Source organism: Rattus norvegicus, chromosome 9 (genome assembly GCF_021556685.1).
Source record: "Rattus norvegicus strain SHRSP/BbbUtx chromosome 9, alternate assembly SHRSP_T2T, whole genome shotgun sequence".
Lineage (NCBI taxonomy): Eukaryota > Metazoa > Chordata > Mammalia > Rodentia > Muridae > Rattus > Rattus norvegicus.
This window is the reverse complement of record NC_141542.1, coordinates 76,681,040-76,703,471: the sequence shown is the minus strand read 5'-3', so window position 1 is coordinate 76,703,471 and position 22,432 is coordinate 76,681,040. Positions and strand designations below refer to the sequence as shown.

Genomic DNA, 22,432 nt, shown 5'->3' with positions numbered 1-22,432 from the left:
CCATCAGTATTTTTTACTAAAAATGCAAGACAGACATAAATGGTAAGGAATGAACAAATATTACATTTGCTGACACATGGACACATGATTTGTTTGTCTGTTTCTGAGACAGGGTTTCTGTGTTGGCCTAGCTGTCTAGGAACTTGCTCTGTAGACAAAGCTGGTCTTGAATTCATAGTTGACTGCCTCTACCTCCCAGTGCTGGGATTAAAGGCATACATACATTCCCACCACGTAGCTGAGACATGTAATTTTTAAAAATACTAGATAAGTTGATCTGAAGCTAAATAAATGCTTTATACGTTGAAATTATCGAATGTTACAATTGGTTAATAGTTAATACTATTTAGAATCTTATTTCCCTTCAAAATGTCTTTAGATTGATTTATTTTATGTCTATGAGTGCTTCTCTTGCATGCATGTATGTGTATATATACTCATGCCTGGAGCACACAGAGGTAAGAAGAGGCCTCTGACCCCCTGGACTGGAGTGCATGGTTATGAGCTACCATGTGCGTGCTGGTCCTCTGCAACAGCAACAAGTGCACGCAGGAAATAAGCCATCTCTCCAGCCTCCAATTTCCTTGAAAAATTAATTTATGTGTTTTATCTACATGTTTGTGTGGATACCTGTAAGAGTTTTTGTGCACCAATGCAGGTGTCTACACAGCCCAGGGGATGCTGGAGCCCACGGATGGAGTGACAGGTGTGGGCTACCTGATCTGGAAGCTGGAATGGAACCCAGATGCTACGCCAGAGCAATGCACAGAGCTCTTAATTGCTCACCCTTCTCTTAGCCCCATTATTTCCTTTTCTAAATTATTTCTTTTTTAAAAAAGGGAATTTACTTATTTATTCTCATGTACATTTGGTAGTGGCCTACAAGTATGTCTGTGTGAGGGAGTCAGATCTACTGGACCTTGAGTTACAGACAGCTGTGAGCCACCATGTGGGTGCTGGGAACTGAACTCAGGACCTCTGGAAGAGCAGCCAGTGCTCTTAACCACTGAGCCATCTCTCCAGCCCATATTATATGTTTTAAAAGTTGGCTGTATCCTGAAGTAGAGTAAATATTCAACTTTAACGCAGCATGGTTTTCACATCTACGTATTTGTAATCTACTGTAGTGTAAAAAATTATCCCAAATTTGAAGGCTAAGAACTACAAAAGTTTATTGTCTCAGTTTCTAAGGGTAGAATTCCAAGTGTAGCTTAGCAAGATGGCTCTCGTGTTCTCACACAGACTGAGGTTGTAGTGTTGATCGGAATTGCAGGAGAGGAGTCAATTCCAGTCTCACTTGTGTGGTTGCCTTGTTATGTAGGCCTTTGCAGAGTTCTCTCACTCTGTGGCAGCTGATATCATCACCTACAGTAGTCTGAGTAAGACAGTACCCAAGATGACAATCCCAGCACCCATATGGTGGTTCACAGCTGTCTGTAACTTCAGTTGCAGAGGTTCCAGGGCTCTTTTCTGGCCTCTGTAGGCACTGAGCATAAGTAGTACACAGTTAACACATCCGTATACATAAAATAAAAACTCAAAAAGTTTTAAAGTATATGAAAGATAAAGTTTTTTAAAAATGAAAGACTGGAGAGATGGCTCAGCTCTAAAGGGTTAGACTTACAACATAAAATATAAGAGTTTTTATACTCTTACCTCTATTTTTGATACACATAAAAGATCCTATAATGTGATCTTATTTGTTTGTTTGTTTGTTTATTTATTTATTTATTTTTGAGACAGGGTCCACTAGTGTAGCTCTGGCTGGCCTTGAACTCATGAGATCCTCCTGCCTCTGCTTCCAGAGTTCTAGTAAAGGTATTCCCAGTATACCTACTTGTTTTGTATTTGAGGCAGGATCTCTCTGTGTAACTATGGTTGCCCTGAAACTCACTATGTAAAACAGATTGGCCTCAAACTCACAGATATTCCTGAATATGTGCTCTGCCTCTGCCTCTGCCTCTGCCTCTGCTTCCTGATGCTTGGGTTAAAGGTATATGCTACCATGCCTGACATAACCTGGATTCTTCTTTTTTTTTTTTTTTTTTTTTTTGGTTCTTTTTTTCGGAGCTGGGGACCGAACCCAGGGCCTTGCGCTTCCTAGGCAAGCGCTCTACCACTGAGCTAAATCCCCAGCCCCAACCTGGATTCTTCTTAAGTCTGCAAATACTAAATAAAGGACTGAATGTAGAGAAGTTTGTAACACTGCCAAAAGGAGTGAAATTCAGCACATTAATTCTTTTTGAGCAAATCTGAAAACTAAAATACTCAGAAAAAGTTTTTTGGAACTTGTTTGGCAGCAGAACATGATACAAACAATGAAATTTTATGTGTCTGTCTTTATTGTCTATTTATCTGAGAAATGATTTATTCCTGTGTGACTACAAAGACAAATATTTTGAATATGAGATGTTTTCTGTAAGTCCTCTAGGAATTTCTATTTAATAGCATACTATACAAATGAAGCATTATTCAGTGTCACACTTTAATAAAACATAAACTAACTGGATATATATTTTATTTTGTTTTTAGCTCAATATTCATTTTCAGCCACTAATATTCAATTCTCACCTACAACAATGAAATATATCCTCTCACAAAAGTCCCATTGTCACAATGGAGCACAACTGCGGGGAGTCTTCAAGTGACTGATGGGAAGTACCTGCATTGACAAACGGGATGCCGTCATAGGGGACATACTGAGACTTCCACATCAAGCGTGTGGCAGGTTTGGCTGGGCTTGGAGATTGGCGAGTGCCCCAGACAGTCTGTGTTTGCTGCTTGTGAAAAGTTAGGACGCTTTCTAATTCAGTCTCACTTACACAGTAGCCACGGTAGGAATCTCCAATTTTCTGTGAGGGAAAAATTAAATAAGAAAATCATTGGAAAATATATTTTTGTTGCCAGGAACTATCAAGGATAAGCTAAAAACTAGCAAGTAATTTTCCTGAGATGGTTCCTCATGGACTGTTAAAAATATTGACAGCTTTGCTTCTCTAGGCAAGGCCGAGAAGAATATATTAAGCTATTAATATGTTTTTCCTGTTATCATTAAATATATTTAACAATCACCATATATTAGCTCACCCTTTTGAGCAGGTCTCTGCAGAACAATGGAGATGTACTGTCATGTAGTAATACTATACAGACAAATAGATGATTTCTTAATTCTTAATGATGATCCTATAAGAATTCCTAAAATTATATTAGTCATTATTAAGCTCTTTTGTAACAGGACTGTTATTAAGTCCTCTCTGATAATCAAAACTGCAATGACAACTCTGACAGTCTTGAAGTGTCATGAGTTAATTGCTTTTGAGATAGCAAGCAGGTAGAGCACATTCCAAGAGGTTGTAAAACAATTAACCAAAGGTCATAAAAAAGGGAACTAAGGATTTGCTATAAGTGCAAAAACAGAAGATAAAATATTGACTGGGTCACAAAAATTATGAATTTTAATTTTCAATGAATCTGTTGAACTTTTACAAATAAATGTTTAGCCAGATAATTACTCTTAATGGATATGCATGTAAACAATTTTCTGCTATAAAATTACTCAATTTGTAATTTGAATTTATGTGTAAACCTGTGGTAAACTTTTTACCATGTGATCATGTATTCTGAAAGATGTAAATGCAGAGGACAAAGAGAGAAAACTGAACTTAAAAAGAACCTTCTAGAGAGAACTTTTTAGAGAACTTTCTTAGAAAACTTTTAGAGAGAACACAGCAATAAAGGCATTGGGAGTAAGACACTGGGAGCAAGGGCATTGTTATATTTGAGGAAGAGAAGGAAGCAAGAGTAGAAGAAGAATGCAGAGTAGAATAACTTAGAAATTATAAGGCAACTTAAAAAATTAAGAGAGCAATACTGAGGATACAGAGGGAAAGAGGAAAAAAGAAGAAGCTGCAGAAAGATCAGAAGGAGCAGGTAGGCTTCTTCCTACCATAGAATACAACAGGTCTTTTCTTATTAGCAAGGCAGGCTTAGTTTCACTAAAGAGAAAGCTTTATTCTTACAAACTTGGGTTTAATTCATTTAGCAGTGAAAGGACAGAAGTTTTTTCTTCCCCTATGCAACAAAGACTAGAACTAATTTTCATCCAGAATAAGTTCTTTCTGCACTGGCACTTGGTCTTTTGCTGAATATACATATGAAAGTGTGTGTGTGTGTGTGTGTGTGTGTGTGTGTGTGTGTGTGTGTGTGTAATTATGAGATAAGTATGTAGTTGGGCCCAACTAGTTTGAAAAGAGATATATGAGTGTGTAAGCATGAATTTGTATTAGAATTTATGTGAGTTTATCCTTATTTGCTTGTGTAAGTTTTTCCTTCTGTGAGTGTGACTCCTTTCTCCTGGTTTGATAGAAGTTTATTGCTCTAAACTTCCCCCCAGTCTGGCAAGTGAGAGGCATCTGGACAAGAGGAAAAAAGCTCTAGCAATTAATCCTCTATTTAATTCCCTGCTATTTTATGATGAGGTGCTAAACACCATAGACTACAGTTTCTGATCTCAGAGGAACTCAGACAGGCAGATCAACTACCATAGCAAAGTGACTTAGACTTAAGACAGGTAAACATTTTATTATTAAACAGCAATCCTAAATATCTTGCAAGACCAAGTTTTGTCCCCTCTGGCACTCTTCCCCTCCACTACCTCAAGAGGAACCAAGAAAGAAGAATTTCAGGGACTGGCCCCAGCATGCAGTGAACACTAAATGTAACTAGATGGCTATCTCAGATGAAGTCTCAGTTCACTTCCTCACCACTAGTCTATACAGTGGGGGTCTGATCTGAACATCGAGTCATCAAATAGATGGAAGAGTTTATAGTGACACACTCACTACTGTTGGAGAAAAGTTTTAGAGGTGAAAGCTTGACGAATATGTAATATATCTATTCTCTTGGATATATAAAATTCTACCCTTGGATCAAATCCAGATGAACACAAAATTAGCAACAAAGTACTGGTTCTTTGCGGATTTTTTTATATGATGCCATATCTAAATCTAATGTATCTAAAACCCTATGAAAATGATGACTGTCCTAAAAAATGTTGCAGAAGAACTTCTTTATATTAATACTTCTTTGTAACATTTAAATGTTTTGAGATTTTTATTTGTTTTTATTTTATGTATACCGTGTTCGGCCTGCACATGTCTCTGTGCACCAAAAGCATAGAGTGCCTACAGAAGCCAGATGAGGGTGTCAGAACTGGAGATACAGAGCATTGTTATCGATCATGTGGGTTCTGAACATGGAACTCAGGACCTTTCCTTGAGCATCCAAGTGCCCAAAAGCACTTTCAAAAGAATAAATTGTGACTTGAACTGGGTAGTATATGCCTACAACCCCAGCACTTGGGAGGCTGAGGCCGAAGGACTGACACAGGTTTAAAGTTAGCCTTGTCTTCATAGTGAGTATCAGGACAGCCATGGCTACATTGAAAGACCCTGTCTCAAATAAACACACAGACAGTCAAAACAGCAATTACAAAACAAAGAAAAAAAAAGGTTAAGTATCTGAATAAAACAAAGAAGTTATTTTTTTTATTCTTGGATATCTAAGAAAATGGTGTTTATTAATGAGACAGGCAAAGAACATAGCAAGCAGAGCTTACTGGTATGGTCACAGTGAATTTATAGTAAAGTATAAATAAAGCTTCAAAAAGTAGCCAAGGGTCTGGGATAACAGTAAGAATTACAGAACCAGTGATACAGACTTACAAACTATTACATAAACAAAAGAGCTGAAAGTCGGGGCCTAGAGAGATGGCTCAGGGGTTAAGAGCACTGACTGCTCTTCCAGAGGTCCTGAGTTCAAATCCCAGAAACCACATGGTGGCTCACAACCATCTGTGATGAGATCTGATGCCCTCTTCTGGTGTGTCTGAAGACAGCTACAGTGTACTCACATGTATAAAATAAATAAATAAATAAATAAATAAATAAATCTTTTTTAAAAAAAAGAGCCTAAAATCAATGACACGATTAAATCCTACAAAGATAAAATGAAGATAAGACTAAAAACAAACCTTGAGAAATTTTATACTGAGACTATGAAATTAAATAAATGCAGAGAGAGGGGAGACAGACAGACAGACAGAGACAGAGAAAGAGACAAGAGGTAGTTCAAATGAAGCAAGCAGAGTTTTCTATGAATGATATCTGCTCTGTCTCTTATTCTGTGATGTGTCTTCTGGGACAGGTTCACATGCAGCCCAGGCTTGTCTCCACTCACTATGTAGCCAAGAAGACTTTAAACTCTTGGTCCTCCCCAGTGCTGGCATTACAGGCATGTGCCACCACATTAGGCATAACTTCCGCTTTATCGGAGCCTATATCATTATGGAATAAAACAATAGATAAGTTTAGATTTAGCATAAATGAATTAGAATGTGACAGATACCAAGTATTGTTTGTATTCAAGTGTTCACTTGGGGAAGCAATGTTGCCATGACCAGTCAAATGAATCTAAGTCAGGATTAACTTAAGCTCACCTCACAACTCCTAAGACGGCAGGCCCACATGGGTGTGTTACAAGAAAGTGGCTGGAGAGGGGCCAGCAAAGGTTCTTCAAGAGTTCTGGTAGAGGAGAGGAATAGATATAAATATAGTTACACACACATGACATTCAACTGCTTTGTCTTTTCTTTACTCTGTGTGTGTGTGTGTGTGTGTGTGTGTGTGTGTGTGTGTGACATCATACTGTATGGGTGCACATGTGTACACACATGTACTGAAACCAGAGACTGGCATCCAATGTTTTTCATAGTCACTCTTCACCTGATTTTTAACACTTATTTCTCAGTGAACCCGGAGCTCACCAAGTCTGCAAACCAAATGGTAATGCAAACCCAAATCTGTGAGATACTAGGAAGGGTCCTAAGAGAGGAGCAGGTAACTCTAAATGCCTTCATTAAAAAGCAAATAAACAACCCGATGGCAAACCTCTAGGTCCAGGAGAATAAGGACAAGCCAATCCCAAAGCAGTGGTAGAAAGAAATAACAATGGGCAGGGCAGAAATTAATAAAACAGATATGAAAATGACCAAAAATTCTTAAACAAAGAGATGGTTTTTGAAAAGATAAACAAAAGTGACAAACCCTAAGCAAATTAACCAGAAGAGACAGACATGACAAATTATTAAGATTAGAAGAAACGGCAGACATGACAGCACACACTGAGGAAATCTAATGAACCATGAGGACATACTTTGAAAATTTATATTCTAATAAATTGGAAAATATAAAAGAAAAGGATGAATTCAAGATGCCTATGGCCTACCAAAATTAAGCCCTAACAACCAATGAATTCAAAGTAGTAATCAGAAATCTTCTTGGGCTGGAGAGATGGCTCAGCGGTTAACAATGGCTGCTCTTCCAGAGGTTCTGAGTTCAATTCCCAGCAACCACATGGTGGCTCACAGCCATCTGTGATGAGATCTGATGCCCTTTTCTTGTGTGTCTGAAGACAACTACAGTGTACTTATATATAATAAATAAATCTTAAAAAAAAAAAAGGAAATCTCACAAAAAAATCCCTGGTGCAGATAGAGTTAGTAAAGAAAATAAATAAATTTATAAATAATTATAAATATTGTCTTCAACTGAGAGTATATGTGAGTGTTAGGTCAGGGCTTAGTATGCAAGAGGCCCTGGGTTTGATCTCAAGCACCGGAAAACAAAGAAAGAACAAACAATATAGTGTTTTATGTAAAATCTTTTCATAGAACAATTAAAGGAATACAAATACATAAAACACACTTTAAGGAAGGGGTTGTAGAGATGGCTCAGCTTTTAAGAGCTCTTCCAGGGGACCTAGGTTCAATTTCCAGCACCACATGGTGGCTAACAACTCTAAATTCCACTCCCAGGGACCTGCTGCCCAATTCTGTCTTCCACAGGCACTGAAGTATGGTGCACAGACATACAGTCAAGCACTGTGCACATAGGAAAATAAACAAATCTCAAAACAAGTTTTTTATAAGATACTTTAAATATTTTTCTAAAATTATCATGGAAAGTATTATTTTTAGGAAAAAGGGAAAAGTAAAGTAAGAAGTTTGCAGAAAATAGGCCATATTTTGGTGGTGGTGTGGGAAAATATTTGCCTACATACTCAAGACTTTGTGCTCAATTTTCAGAACCACCACCACCACCCACCTATCCCCTCCCCACCAATGCTAGCAAAAAACATTTTAAGTACTTTATCATATAGGAATTATATCTATAAAACATGGTTAAACAATTTAAATTTTTAGGATCTGGAATGTATACCTTCATTCTAAATAATACTTTTGCCATTTGACATTGCTCCAAAAGAACAGAAAGGTGTCCCCTTGTTGTGGAGATGCATTAAAATAAATGAAGATACAGCTAAGGAATTTTTCCTCTCTCTGAATTTTTGATCTTTTCTATGGTCTGCCAGCTTTAGATGTGATCTTTTAAAAACAGACTTCCATTGTGACCTCCAAGACAACCCCACGACTCACCTGGTCCCTGACTTTCTGGGTCCCACGAGGGATGCTTGTGAGTGAAGACTGTAGCTACTGGCGCTGTCTTCTAGAGCATCTGTGCTTACAGCTGGCAAACTCCCACCAATGGGCTTCTCTTCAGAGACACCTTAACAACAACAACGACAAAACAGCAGCATCTTGAATAATGTGACAGTTACTTAGCTAGAATTTAAATCTTTTCAGTGAGAAAAGAAGATTATTCTGAAGCTAAAAATATTCAAAACTTTTAATGCTTTATTGAGACTGTCACTGATAAACTTAATTATTTTTATGTTGTATGTAATTAAATTTTTATACTTATATTTAATAGCTGTGATTTAAAAATAGTACAAATAATTGTTATTTTAAAGAATTTCACATATAATACTTATATGTGAAATATTAAATACAAAAAATTACTTATATATTGTGTTTATAATGTTTTTGGTTTAACTTTCAGTGATAGTTAATGAAGACAATATACCATAAAACAAAAGCAACAATAACTATCCTAAACCACTATTTATGAAAGAGCAACAAAACAATGCAGCAGTGATGTTAAAATGAGATTAAACTATATTATAAAGAAAAGGAAGAAAAAGAAAATTAATGGGGATATTATCAAATAGGCAAAAAAGGGGGATGGGGTGAGGGGGTGCTGGGGAATCCCGATTCTCTTCTCTGAATGTGAAACAAAAGAAATGGGAGAAGGCAGCAGATTCAAACAACAGTTAAAAGAGAAAGGAATGGATCTCAAAGCTAATAAAAATACCAATAAATGGAAATATCCAAAATTTCTGTAGCTAAGTACTATATTTGTGTTACTGATGCTATTTCTATTGTTGCTGCTATAATTTACAAGAATTTACTTTGTGCTCACTGGTCATTTGGGAGGAAGCAAGCATCAGCCAGCTTCATAAAATCCCAAAATGAAATAGACAGATAACCTAGACAGGAGTTGAAAAACGAACTTAAGATTTGGACTAAAAAGCTTTTTCCAATCACTCAGTTCACAATCTTACCTAAACAACTGAAGCCAGTATGGAATTCCATAGGAAATTTTCTAGAGTCTTAGAAACCTTAGAGACCTTGGTCTTTAAAGCACCCATTCCATATGGACTCACCTGGAGGACTACACACGTCTGCAAACGACTCCTGAGGTATAACCACTTGCTCCATCCCTGTCTGGGGAGACGGAATTACATGAAGCACCTGTTAGTTTTCTCAAGAGCTGGTAGTGATCATCTTGGAGGCATTAAACAAATACATATTTCATTCTGATTTATCAGAATTATTAAATTATTTAAGCACACACCTACTTCCACGATGGAATGTATTACTTCACTCTATAGATACAGCCCCAAGACATATTCTAATTGTTTTAAGGTCTCACAGCTGTCAAGTAGTAAAGCTAAGATTCAAAAAATTCAGTTTGGCATAGCCTATGGTCTCAGGCACTATATTCTTAATGATAGCACATGCATGGAGTTTAATAACACAGAGAATGAAAATCCAGCTTGGGCGACATAAAACCCTGACTCAAAAATAAAAAGTAACTTACAAGTAAATATTAGTTATATACGATAGCCAGTTTATCTCAAACACCAGAGTACCTAGACATGAGCACTTAAGGGCTGTTTTAAACACTCTTTGTACTCTTTGTGCTCAAAAAGGGAAAACAAAATAAAACAAGGTTGGCTTGGTGGTGGCAACAGGACATGTCTTTAGTTCCAGCAGGCAGAAATGGGGGATCTCTGACTTACAGGTCACCTTGGTCTACAGAGTGACTTCCAGGACAGCCAGGACTACACAGAAAAACCCTGTCTTAGAAAGCCAAATCAATTAACAAACAAATAAATAAAATAAAAAACAAGGCCATGGGAAGGATATCTCTAATATAATGTATAAACGAGAAACTAAGGTTGGCTCCCTACCGCTGCCATTTGACCGCCCCCAACTCAGGCGGACTTCCACCGTAAAGGAGCAGGCCACCACAGTCTGAAGAACAGGTGCAGGTGAAATCAGCACATAGACCTCTAATTATCCCAAACCCAGATGTCTAAATGCTAGCATAAGGACATAATCCCATTAACAGTCAGGTTAATATATTTCAAATCAGCTGAAGCACAAGAAAAATGACCTTAAAACCAATTTTATGAAGCTGAAAGATGTCCATAAAGAGGAAATGAAAAAAAATCAAGACTAATCCTAGGAATAGGAATTAGAAAAGGAGAAGAATCCCAGCTCAAAAACTCAGAAAATATACTTAACAAAATCATAGAAGATTTTTCTAACCTAAAGAAAGACATGGCTATAAAAGTACAAGAAACTTACAGAACCTCAAATTAATTGGTCCAGAAAAGAAAGTCACTGTGCTACAAAATAATCAAAACACTAGACATACAGAACAAAGAAAGAATATTAAAAGCTGCAAGGGAAAAGGCCAAGTAACGTATGCAGGAAGATCTATTACCCAACTTTAGAGTTAGAAGGATCTGGGCAGACACTAAAAGACCACAGATACCAGCCCATACTATAATACCCAGCAAAACTTTCAATCGCTACAGATGAAGAAAACAAGATATTTCATAGGTTAAATTTAAATAATATCTACAAACCCAACCATACAGAAGGTACTATAAGGAAAACTCCAACCCAAGCAAGTAAACTACACCCACAAAAAAATAATCTCATTCAGCAAAACAAAAAGTGCAAGTGTGTGTACACACAGACACCATGACTACCACCACCAATGGATTGATGAATTAATCATTGACCATTAATAACTTGTTGCAGGATATTTTATCACACTATGAACCCAGAAATTGTGTTAGTTACAGAAAAAGCCTGTCTCTAGTTGTGGTGTGGCTCAGCCCTAGCACAAATCTTTAATTCAAGAGCTTCTTGATTCTTGTAACAGAATTAAATAAAGTCAACTATAAGTCAAGAGGCAGAGCAAGCAGTCAGTCGACAGGGAGTAAACACAGGAAAAAATAACATAGAGAGTAAGTCTGAGGACGGATATAAACACACAGGAAGTAGAAGGGGGCATTCAGTTTGGGGGGTTTTAAGATGGTATGGGGGGAAGACCTTCCCTTAGGGGTGTCTGTCATCTGTGGAAAAAGGTCAGCTGTGCTCTCTCTGCCTCTGGGTTAGCTTTCACTCCAGCATCTGGCTCCCCGTCTTCATTGGTAAAATAGAATGACTGAGATTTTGTTAAAAACATTTTGCACTCCAACACATGGCACAACCACATGGCCAGCTGCAGAAAAATTAAGAAGCCATTAGATTTGGTAAGTTACCTGGGAAGTCCTCAAAGAGAGAGTTGAGGATGGGAAAATACCATAATACAAGGTGCTAGGACCCCGTACAGTGCTACTTTAGATGGCTTGAAAATAGAAGCAGAAAATGAAAAGCTAAATGACTTAACTGAAATTGGCTCAATAGTGATTATGGTTATTATCATCTTGGTATTTCATATTTTATCCTTAATAGCCACATATGTGGGTTAATAAGACATGAGCGTTAGAAAGACTTATAAATGAAAATCAGAAAAATACTCAGATACAGATAAAGGAATTTAAACAAGAACCTACTGTGCCAGCACATGATGAAACTGAAGAGGGGCGGCCACAGTTGTAAGAAAACCAACTTTAGTTTATCCAGTTAATAAACAATACTTACCAGCATATGATAGGCACCCCCAAGGTTATGAAGCAAGTAAATGGAATCCTATAGACATGTTAGACCTGAGGAGATTCAAGGAAGCAATAATTTCATATGGTTTGCACTCACCCTCTGTGAAACAGATATTAAATCCATGGGCAACTCAGAACAGAATTATTCCCCAAGACTGGAAAGATTTGGCAACAGCAATAATGGAAGCTGGCCCTCAGTTACACTGGTGAACATGGTGGACAGAGGAAGCTAGGGCCAGAGAACGATGAAATAGGGCTAGAGGGACTAATATTTCCCAGATCAGTTGCTAGGTGATGGTCAGACTCCTGAGTTACACAGGCAGCTTGAACTTGATGCTCACACCTTGATGCTATGTCATTTAGCAGCTTTAAATGCTTAGGACAAGGTTGCAGAATCAGGAAAGAGGTCTGAGTCATTTACTAAAATTATACAAGACCCAAAGGAAGCCTTCACTGATTTTTTGCAAAGATTGACTTCAGCTGTAAATACAATAGTATCAGATTCAGAAATCATAAAAATACTAATTGAATCTTTGGTTTTTGAAAATTCTAATTCAGAATACAAAAGGCAAGATAAACACCAGTAGATGAATGGATTATAGATATGGCTAATATTGGCTCTCATGTATATGATGCTACTCTGATAGGAGAAATAATTTCTAAAAGTTTTAAGAAAAATAAAAATGTCCAATTTTTAATTGTGGTAAGCAAGGTCATTTGAAAACAGATTATAGGCAAAGCATTCCTAGAAACAATGTTTTTTCTAGAGATAATCCAAAAAGAAGGCCCCAGCCTTCTGAAGCATTTAGAAGATGTGGCAAAGGCTGGCACTGGACTAATGAATGCAGATCAACAAGGGACAGGCAAGGTAACCCTTTGCCATCAGGAAATGCCCCAGGGGACCTCCAGCAGGCCCTGACAGCAAATTTGATTAATCATTCCCTGTCAGCATCAGAGAAAATCATCCATAGAGCAATTAAAAGATTTAACTCCTGTTTTAAAAAAAAATAAGAAAACAAACAAACAACAACAACAACAAAACAGTGCCCTGGATGTAATCAAGGACAAAACAACTTCAGTAGATAAAACAAAATATTTGGGAGAAACCAGAAAACCAGTATATTTGGCAAACTGCTATAAATGATCAGAGATGAAAGTTAAAAATATAAATAAATGGCCTTGAAATTGAAGATTTGTAGACATAGGAGTAAATGTAATGATAATTTCACCAAAATCTTGGCATCTGCCTTGGCCTCCTCAGGAGATATACACTCAGCTTCTAGGGGTTGGAACTTTATCTCAGGTAAAGCTAAGTACAAAACAGGTAGAGTGTATAGGGCCAGAGGACATATAAGAAAGTTAAAGCCATATGTAGCTAATATAGCCATGAATTTATGGGGATGTGATTTGTTGCAACAATGGAAAAATACAGATTAACATTCCTCCAATCTCAGAAACAAACTATAAATAAAGAATGCTTCTGAAAATGTATTATCAAGAACAGTCAGACGGTCCATGGTCCATAGGCAGGACACAACAGGTGTTGGTCTTTCAAAGGTACCAACCACCCTAACTTTAAAATGGTTAACCTCAATGGGTGGAACAATGGCTTATAACAAAAGAAAGATCACACAGTTACTAGAAAGGCAGCTAATTCCCAATGGGGCCAGAACAAAGAGCAGCTTTTGTGACTGACTGCCGGGAAGCTCTTCTCCATGCATGCAACCCTGACTGATTTCTTAACTATGAATATCATATTTAATGGTGAATTGGCATCTGGGGACTCTTCATTAAGCAAAAAGGAGTCCACCAACATTTGCCTTTTGGCTTCTATTGCAAATACTTTCCATATATGAAGAATAAATATGTTCTTTGACAAACAAATCTGGACATTTTATAAGGATGGAGAACCTTATACTCAGTCATTGCCAACCACCCTATGGTCATGAGGTGTAAGAGGATGTAAGGTCCTCTTACAATGATGGATTTGGTCCGTTGGAAGGCAGAGTCCTTCACAGGCTTAGCCATGGAGGGAAAGGTCTAACAGTGGAACTGGTACCTAACTGAATTCCTTCATGATCAGGATGTGGCAGCAAAGGGGCACTGAGGAAACAGCTCAGTTGCCTATAATCCCCTTTCCTAAACCACTCCCCTGCTCCCCAAAAGAGGCCCCTGTTGAGGTGTGGGGACTGAGGGAATGGTCACGACATTTGGCTAATGCATGGTTTACCGATGATTTATGAAGCCCTGATGGAACCAAAGCTAACGGACAGTGGCCGCCATAGACTCGGGGAATGGAACCGCCAATCCTGAAAGGAACCACAAAGTCAGTGCAGCACTGCTGGCCATAAGATGATCAACCAGGAACAATTCATGGTGTGTGCAGTGGCACAGCAGCTATACGGTCATCAAAATGGAAACCACTGACTGGCAGATAAATGGTAAAGATATTGTTGTGCCAGGAAGCATTCTCGAACCCCAAAAGACCGCCCAGGAGCCAACTCTAATGTAATTGCACTAGAATCTCTTTATTTAAGCCTGAGCTTGGGCCACTGCTTCAGAAAGGGAAGGTGCAGACCCAAGCCCAGTCTCAGGCAAGCATTTATAGAGGCCAGCAAACAAGTGGGGTTGGGGGAGGGGGTCAGTCTAGCCTGGCATACATTTGACTGATGGGGGGTGGGGGCATTATGGCCTTTAACATAATTGTAATTGGCTGGTTCTGGGAGCCAAACCATAATCATAACTTCTGTTTTCCTCCTCATTGGTGGTTTTTAGGACTAACGTACCAGGGGCCGGCTTGTAACCTGGAGTTGCAAATTTGTTGGGGAGTAACCTGGAAACTGGCGCTAGACACCAGCTTGTTAGGGAGTAGCCTGAAAACTAGGTGCCAGCTTATTAGTTAACTTGAGTTCAACCTTAGGTCAGGTTCTCTAAGATGGAGTCTGAACCCATAAGATCTGGCCTCTCAGTATCTGGTCATAGGCGGCATGAATGGAAATGGCAAAACCTAGAAAACTTAGCAAACATCAAATTTAAGTAGCAAATATGGGTAAGACAGACAAACATCTGGAAATAATGAAATAGTGGTCAAATTGCCATTTGTTAATTAAGACCAGAATATCAAAATTTGCCAGGGAACAAACTCAGAATAAATTAGCAAGAATGATAGATTACACATTCAAAAAAACTTGAAAATTCACTCCTAATACTAAAAAATAAGGGGTAATGGAGAACCAAACTAAACCAGGAAAAAACTATGAGAATAATTATTACAAGGAATTACATAGCCAGGTGGTGGTTCACACCTCCCAGCACTTGGGAGGCAGAGGCAGCCACATAGGAATTACAGTGATGTAAAATTTAAAAGCTGATTGTAAAATACAGGCTGAAATTCAAAGTGAATGTTCTTTGTGATCTAAAAATAAATACACTTAAACCTTGAATATATATATATATACATATATATATATATATATATGGAAATATAGGTATATTTATCTACAAATACTAAGGTATATTTAGTTTCAAATCTTCAAAAGAATTTTTTAAGTTTCAATTGAAAGATAATACTTTTTCTGTTGCCAAAAAACATTTTGCCCTAGGAAAGATATAACCTGCCTAAAAAGGAACCTCCCCTCCCCAGAGTTAGAGTTGGGGCAGAGTTTTGTTTTTATCTTTCCAGGAGAATAAAAGCATCCAACTAAGGAATTCAGAAACCCCTGGACAAGTGAAACATCTGAAGAGAGGATAGATAGATCATCAAGAGAATGTGTCCCAAGAAAACAAGTAAATTAGATTGGCCCAGTGGTATCACCCACCTCCAGCTGTCTCTGCTGCCCTGCACAGAAATAAGTGGCAAATGGTCTTTATGTGGTTCTAATTCATTTAAAAATTTGCCAGGAGCCAGCTAGGAGAAGCTAAAAACTAGCAGGCAATCTTCCTGAGATGGTTCCTCATGGACTGTTAAAGTTATTGACAAATTTGCTTCTCAAGGCAAGGCCGAGAAGATTACATTTTAGGAAAGATTCCTGCTATTAATATGCTTTTCCTGTTATTATTAAATACGTATAACAATCACTAGGTTAGCCCACTCTTTTGAGCAGATCTCTGCAGAACAGTGAAGGCGTACTGTCTTGTAGTAATACTATACAAACAAATAGGTGATTTCTTAATTCTTAGTGATGATCCTATATGATTTCTTAAAATTACATTAGTAATTATTAAGCTCTTTTATAACAGGACTGCTATTAAGAACTTTCTGATGTCAAAACTGCAATGAGAACTCTGCCAGTCTTCAAGTGTCATGAGTTAACTGCTTTTGAGAAAGCAAACAGGCATCTACAACTTAGCGCACATTCCAAGAGGTTGTAAAACCATTAACCATCGGTCATAAAAAAGGGAACTAAGGATTTACTATAGGTGCAAACATAGAAGATAAAATATTGACTGGTCACAAAAATTATAATTTTTAATTTTTAATGAGTCTGTTGGGCTTGTATGAATAATGAATGTTTAGCCAGGAAGTCCCAGGCAAAATTTAAAGCTGGCTTTGGGGTTGGAGCGTGGCTCTCTCCTTCTCTAAACTCACACATGTTGTCAAAGGAAAATTCAAAATCTCTGTCTCATATTAGAAGAGCCACCTGGTATGGAACAGAAGAAAACAAGAAATAAGGGACTATTCTATTGCCACTAGTCTCATAATCTTTTGATTTTCACTTTACTCTTTAAAACTCTTTCCTTAAGGTAGAAATATTATCTCAAAATCTATAAGATTATTATGTGTATGTAAACTTCTGTCATGATACTAGTCATACAATTTGAGGGGTTTTTAAGCACTGTGGAGAGGGAGAGCTTCCTTTTAGGACTTCAACTGTGGAGGAAAGTCAGTTGAACCCTTTCTCTGACTCTCTGAGCTAGCAGGCTTTCACCCCAGCATCAGGCTCAGGAGTCTTCATTGGTAAAGTCCAACAATTGAGATTTTGTTAAAAATGACAATAACTCTCACTATCAATTGACTCAATTCTCCAATATTAAAAAAACCCCACAGGCTAACAGAATGGATATGAAAACAGGATTCACCCTTCTGTTGCATGCCTAGATGCCAAGAAACACACTGTAACATCAAAGGAAGATATACCTCAGAGTAGAGGGTTGGAAAAAAATTTTCCAAGCCAGTGAACTCAAGAAGCAAACTGGTGTAACTATTCTAATGGCTAACAAAATAGACTTCAAACAAAATTAGTCAAAAAAGTTAAAGAAGGACACTTCATACTCATCAAAGGAAAAAATCCACCAAGATGATGTTACAATTCTTAACATCTGTGCTTCAAATGCAAAGGCACCCACATATGTAAAAGAAACATTACTAAAGCTTAAATCACACATCAAACCTCATATATTAATAGCTACATCCCACTCTTACCAATGAACAGGTCTTCAAGACAGAAACCAAACAGAAATAATATAGCTAATAGATGTTATGCATCAAATGGACCTAAAATTACCTATAGAATATTTTACCCAAACACAAAAGAATATATTTCTTCTCAGTACATCACAGAACATTCTCCAACATTGACCACATATTTCATCACAAAACAATTCTTACCAGTTACAAGGAAACTGAAATAACGTGTCCCACCCCCCATAGCCTATCAGACTACCATGGATTAAAGCTGGATTTCAACAACAGAAAAAAGCTGAAAGCCTACAAATTCATGAAAACTGAGCAACTGTCTACTCAATGACCACTGGGACAGTGAAGAAATAAAGAAAGAAATTAAAGACTTTCTAGAATTCAATGAAAATGAAGGCACAATATACCCAAACTTATGGTACACAATGAAAGCAGTGTAAAAGGAAAGTATATAGCACTATGTGCCTTCATAAAGAAAATGGAAAGATCTAATACTAGCAACTTAAAAACACCTGAAAGCTTTAGAATAAACAGAAGGAAACATACCCAAGAGGAGTGGAAATACTCAAACTGAGAGCTGAAATAAAATAGAAACAAAGAGAACTATACAAAGAATCAATAAAACGGGTTGGGGATTTAGCTCAGCGGTAGAGCGCTTGCCTAGCAGGTGCAAGGCCCTGGGTTCGATCCCCAGCTCCGGAGGAAGAAAAAAAAAAGAATCAATAAAACAAAGAGTTGGTTCTTTGAGTAAGTCAGTAAGATAAACAAACCCTTTTCCAAACTAACTAAAAGACTAGACAGTATCCAAATTAACAAATCAGAAACAAAATGGGGGAATATAACAACAGACACCAAGGAAATCCAAAAAAATTAGTTGGTCATGCTCCAAAACTGTATTCACAAAATTAAAAACCCTAAAAGAAATGGACAATTTTCTTGATAGATATCACTTACCAAAGTTAAATCAAGATCAGATAAACAATTTAAATAGACCTATAACCCTTAAGGAAAAAGAAGCAACCCTTAAAAGTCCTCCAGCCAAAAAATGCCCAGGGCCAAATAGTTTTAGTGCAGAATTCTACCAGACCTTCAAAGAAGAGCTAATGCCAATACTACTCAAATTATTCAACAAAATAGAAACTGAAAAAACATTGCCCAATTCATTTTATGAAGCCACAGTCACATTGCTATACAAATCACACAAAGATTCAACAAAGAAAGAAAATTACAGACCAAGATCCCTTATAAATATTGATGTAAAAATATCCAATAAAATACTCGCAAACCAAATCTAAAAACAGACCAAAAAAAAAAAAAAAAAAAAAAAAACCCACCATGATCAAGTAGGTTTCATCCCAGAGATGCAGGAATGGTTCAATATTTGAAAATCCATCAATGTAACCCATTATATAAGCAAATTGAAAGGAAAACAAAATAAAACAAAACACATGATCATATCCTAGATGCTGAAAAAGCCTTGGCAAAATTCAACACACCTTCACAATAAAAGTTTTAGAAAGATCAGGGATACAAGAGACATACCTAAACACGGTAACAGAATTTATAGCAAGCCTTACACCAACATCAAATTAAATGGAGAGAAACATAAAGCAATTCCACTAAAATCAGAAACAAAATAAGTCTGTCCACTGTCTTCATATCTATTCAATACAGCATTTGAAGTTCTAGCCAGGGCAATAAGACAAATAAAGGAGATTAAGGGGATACAAATTAGAAACAAAGAAGTCTAAGCATTGATATTTACAGATAATATGATAGTATACACACATGATCCCAATAAATTCTACCAGAGAACTCCTACAGCTGATAAACACCTTCAGCAAAGTGGCAGGATACAATAGCGAATAACACACAGGCTGAGAAAGAAAACAGGGAAACAACATCTTTCACCATAGACAGTAATATAAAATGTCTTGTAGTAACTCTAACAAAGTAGGTGAAAGACCTGTATAATAAAAACTTCAAGTCTTTGAAGAAGGAAATTGAAGAATATATCAGAAAATAGAAAGATCTCCCATAATCATGGATCAGAAGGATTAACATAGTAAAAATGGCCATCTTGCCTAAAGCAATCTACAGATTCAACACTATCTCCATCAGAATTCCAGCACAATTCTTTACACACCTTGAAGAAACAATATCAACTTGACATGGAAAATCAAAAAACTCAGGATAGCTAAAACAATCCTATACAATAAAAGAACTTCCAGAGGTATCACCATCCCTAATTCAATACTACAGAGCTGTAGTCATAAATACCACACAGTAGTGGGATAAAAACAAACACACTGATCAATAGAATCGAATCAAAGAACCAGGTGTAAATCCATACACCTATGGACACCTGATATTTGATAAAGAAGCCAGAAATGTACAATGGAAAAAAAGAAAGCATCTTCAACAAATGATGCTGGTCTAACTGGATGACTGTATGTAGAAGAATATGAATAGTTCCATATCTATCACCATGCACAAAATTCGTCTAAATGGATCAAAGATCTCAACATAAAACCAGAGACTTCTGAACTTACTGGAAGAGAAAGTAGGGACTATCCTTAAATGTATTGGTACAGGAGACAACTTCCTGAACAGAACACCAACAGCACAGGAACTAAGATCAATAATTAATAAGTGGAACCTCATGAAACTGAAAAGCTTATGTAAGGCAAAGGACTCCCACCATCTATAGTACAAAACAGCAGCCCACAGAATGGAAAAGATACACCTCACCAACTCCACATTAGACAGAGGGCTAATATCTAAAATGTATAAGGAAATCAAGAAACCAGACATCAACAAACCAAATACTTAATTAAAAAATGGGGTACAGATCTAAACAGGTAATTCTCAACAGAGGAATCTCAAATGTCAGAGAAACACTCAAAGAAATGTTCAACATCTTTAGTCATCAGGTCAATGGAAATCAAAACAACCCTGAGATTCCACCTTATACCAGTCAGCATGGCTAAGATCAAAAACACAAGTGACAGCGTATGCTGGCCAGGATGCGGAGCAAGGGAACATTCCTCCACTGTTGGCGAGAATGCAAACTGTGCCGCCACTTTGGAAATCAATATAGTGGTTTCTCAGAAAGTTGAGACTCAGTACACCTCAAAACCAGCTATATCACTCCTGGGCATATATTAAAGGATGGTCAATCACATTGCAAGGACGCTTGCTCAACTATATTCATACAAGATTTATTCCTAATAGCCAGAAACTGGAAACAACTTAGGTGACCCTCAACCAAAGAATGGGAAAGAGAATGTGGTTCATTTACTCAGTAGAGTATTATTATTACTCAGATGTAAAAAAAACAATGACATCATGAAATGTGCAGGCAAATGGATAGAACTAGAAAAATCATCCTAATGAGATAACCTAGACCTAGAAAGACAAACGTGGTATATATGTACCCAATAATAAATGGATATTAGCTGTACAGTAAAAGTCAACTATGCTATAACTTACATATCCAGAGAGGCTAAGTAGCAAGGATGGCTTAAGGGGTAATGCAAGGATCTCCCTGGGAAGGGGAAATAGAATAGATTTTGCTGCTGGGATGGGTGCAGATGGAGTTGGGAATAGGGGAATGGGGGGGCCAGAGAAAATACTAGGCTCAGTGACTGGAACTGGGGGCGTTTGGGGGCAAGGTGAAAACCTAGTACAATGGAAACTCCATGGAATCTAGGAGAGTGACCCTAGAAAGACTCATAGTAATGAGGGTTCTTGAAGACTGAACCCATCATCTTCTATAACCATGCAAGTGGAGGGTTTGGGACACCAACCCAGCCACAAATCTTCAACCTATAGTTTGTTCTGCCTGAAGAGGTTCTGGGACTGAGGTCTAGCATAATCATCATCAGAGAGACCAGAGAGGCTTCATCCAGCAACTGGTGGGGTAAGAAGCAGAGTCCCATAACCAAACATTACACAGAGCTCAGGAAGTCCTGCAGAGGAAGGGGAGAATGGATTGTAGGGACCAGAGGGGTATGGGATACCACAAGAACAAGACCCACAGAATCAACTGACTAGGACTCATGGGGCTCGCAGAGATCAGGGAGCCTACATGGGTCTGCCCTAGGTCCTCTGCGTATACACTATGGCTGAATAGCTTGGTGTTCTTGTGGGAATCTTAACAGTGGACAGAGACAAGAATTTAAAAGGAAGGAAGGAAGAGAAGGAGAAAGGGAGGGAAGAAGAGAGGGAGGGAGGGAAGGAGGGAGGGAGGGACAGATAGATAAAGGAACAAACAAACTAGGGTCATTGGGCAGTGGTGGCATATACCTTTAATCCCAGCACTCAGGAGGCAGAGGCAGGCAGATCTCCAAGTTTGAGGAGACCAGCCTGGTCTACAGAATGAGTTCCAGGACAGCCAGGGCTACACAAAGAAATCTTGTTTCAAAGAACCAAACAAACAAACAAATGCACAAAAAAGGAAACTAACTTAGCATGATTAATATAATTTGTTAAATACCATAAAAACACAAAACTCATTAGATATAAAATATTCTCACCATTTGTGCAGTAGAATTTCCCAAAGACTGAAGGTCATATTGAATAGGCTGCCCATTTTGGTCCAAAAGATGAAATTGCTCTTCATGAAGGGCCTGTGTGTCAGTCAGTGTCTCTGGTATATTCTGTGATGTGAGTGGATCATGTGTTTCAGGAACAGTATTGGGCAAAATGGTAGGGGGATCATTTTGTCCAAGGGAAGGATCCCCAGAGTCCATACAGGTCAGACGCTTTTAAAAAGAAAAAGAAATTTACTCAGTCTTTGTAAAATATGCCATATTTTTACAA

The 22,432-nt window shown here is 37.7% G+C and overlaps 1 protein-coding gene across 10 annotated transcripts in view; it reads right to left on the bottom strand.

Moving 5' to 3' along the window:
• The window catches only part of Carf (calcium responsive transcription factor), a 49,999-nt gene that overhangs the window by 16,490 nt on the left and 11,077 nt on the right, over positions 1–22,432 (bottom strand). For 5 of the 10 annotated variants that reach the window (XM_087565312.1, XM_087565311.1, NM_001437659.1 and 2 more), the window contains 5 exon segments: positions 22,147–22,374; positions 9,619–9,679; positions 8,492–8,621; positions 6,497–6,581; positions 2,663–2,852 (listed from right to left, as the gene is read on the bottom strand). In XM_087565312.1, coding sequence (XP_087421438.1) covers positions 2,663–2,852; positions 6,497–6,581; positions 8,492–8,621; positions 9,619–9,679; positions 22,147–22,362 — 682 coding nt within the window. In that variant the 5' untranslated portion in view covers positions 22,363–22,374. 10 annotated transcript variants of the gene reach the window in all.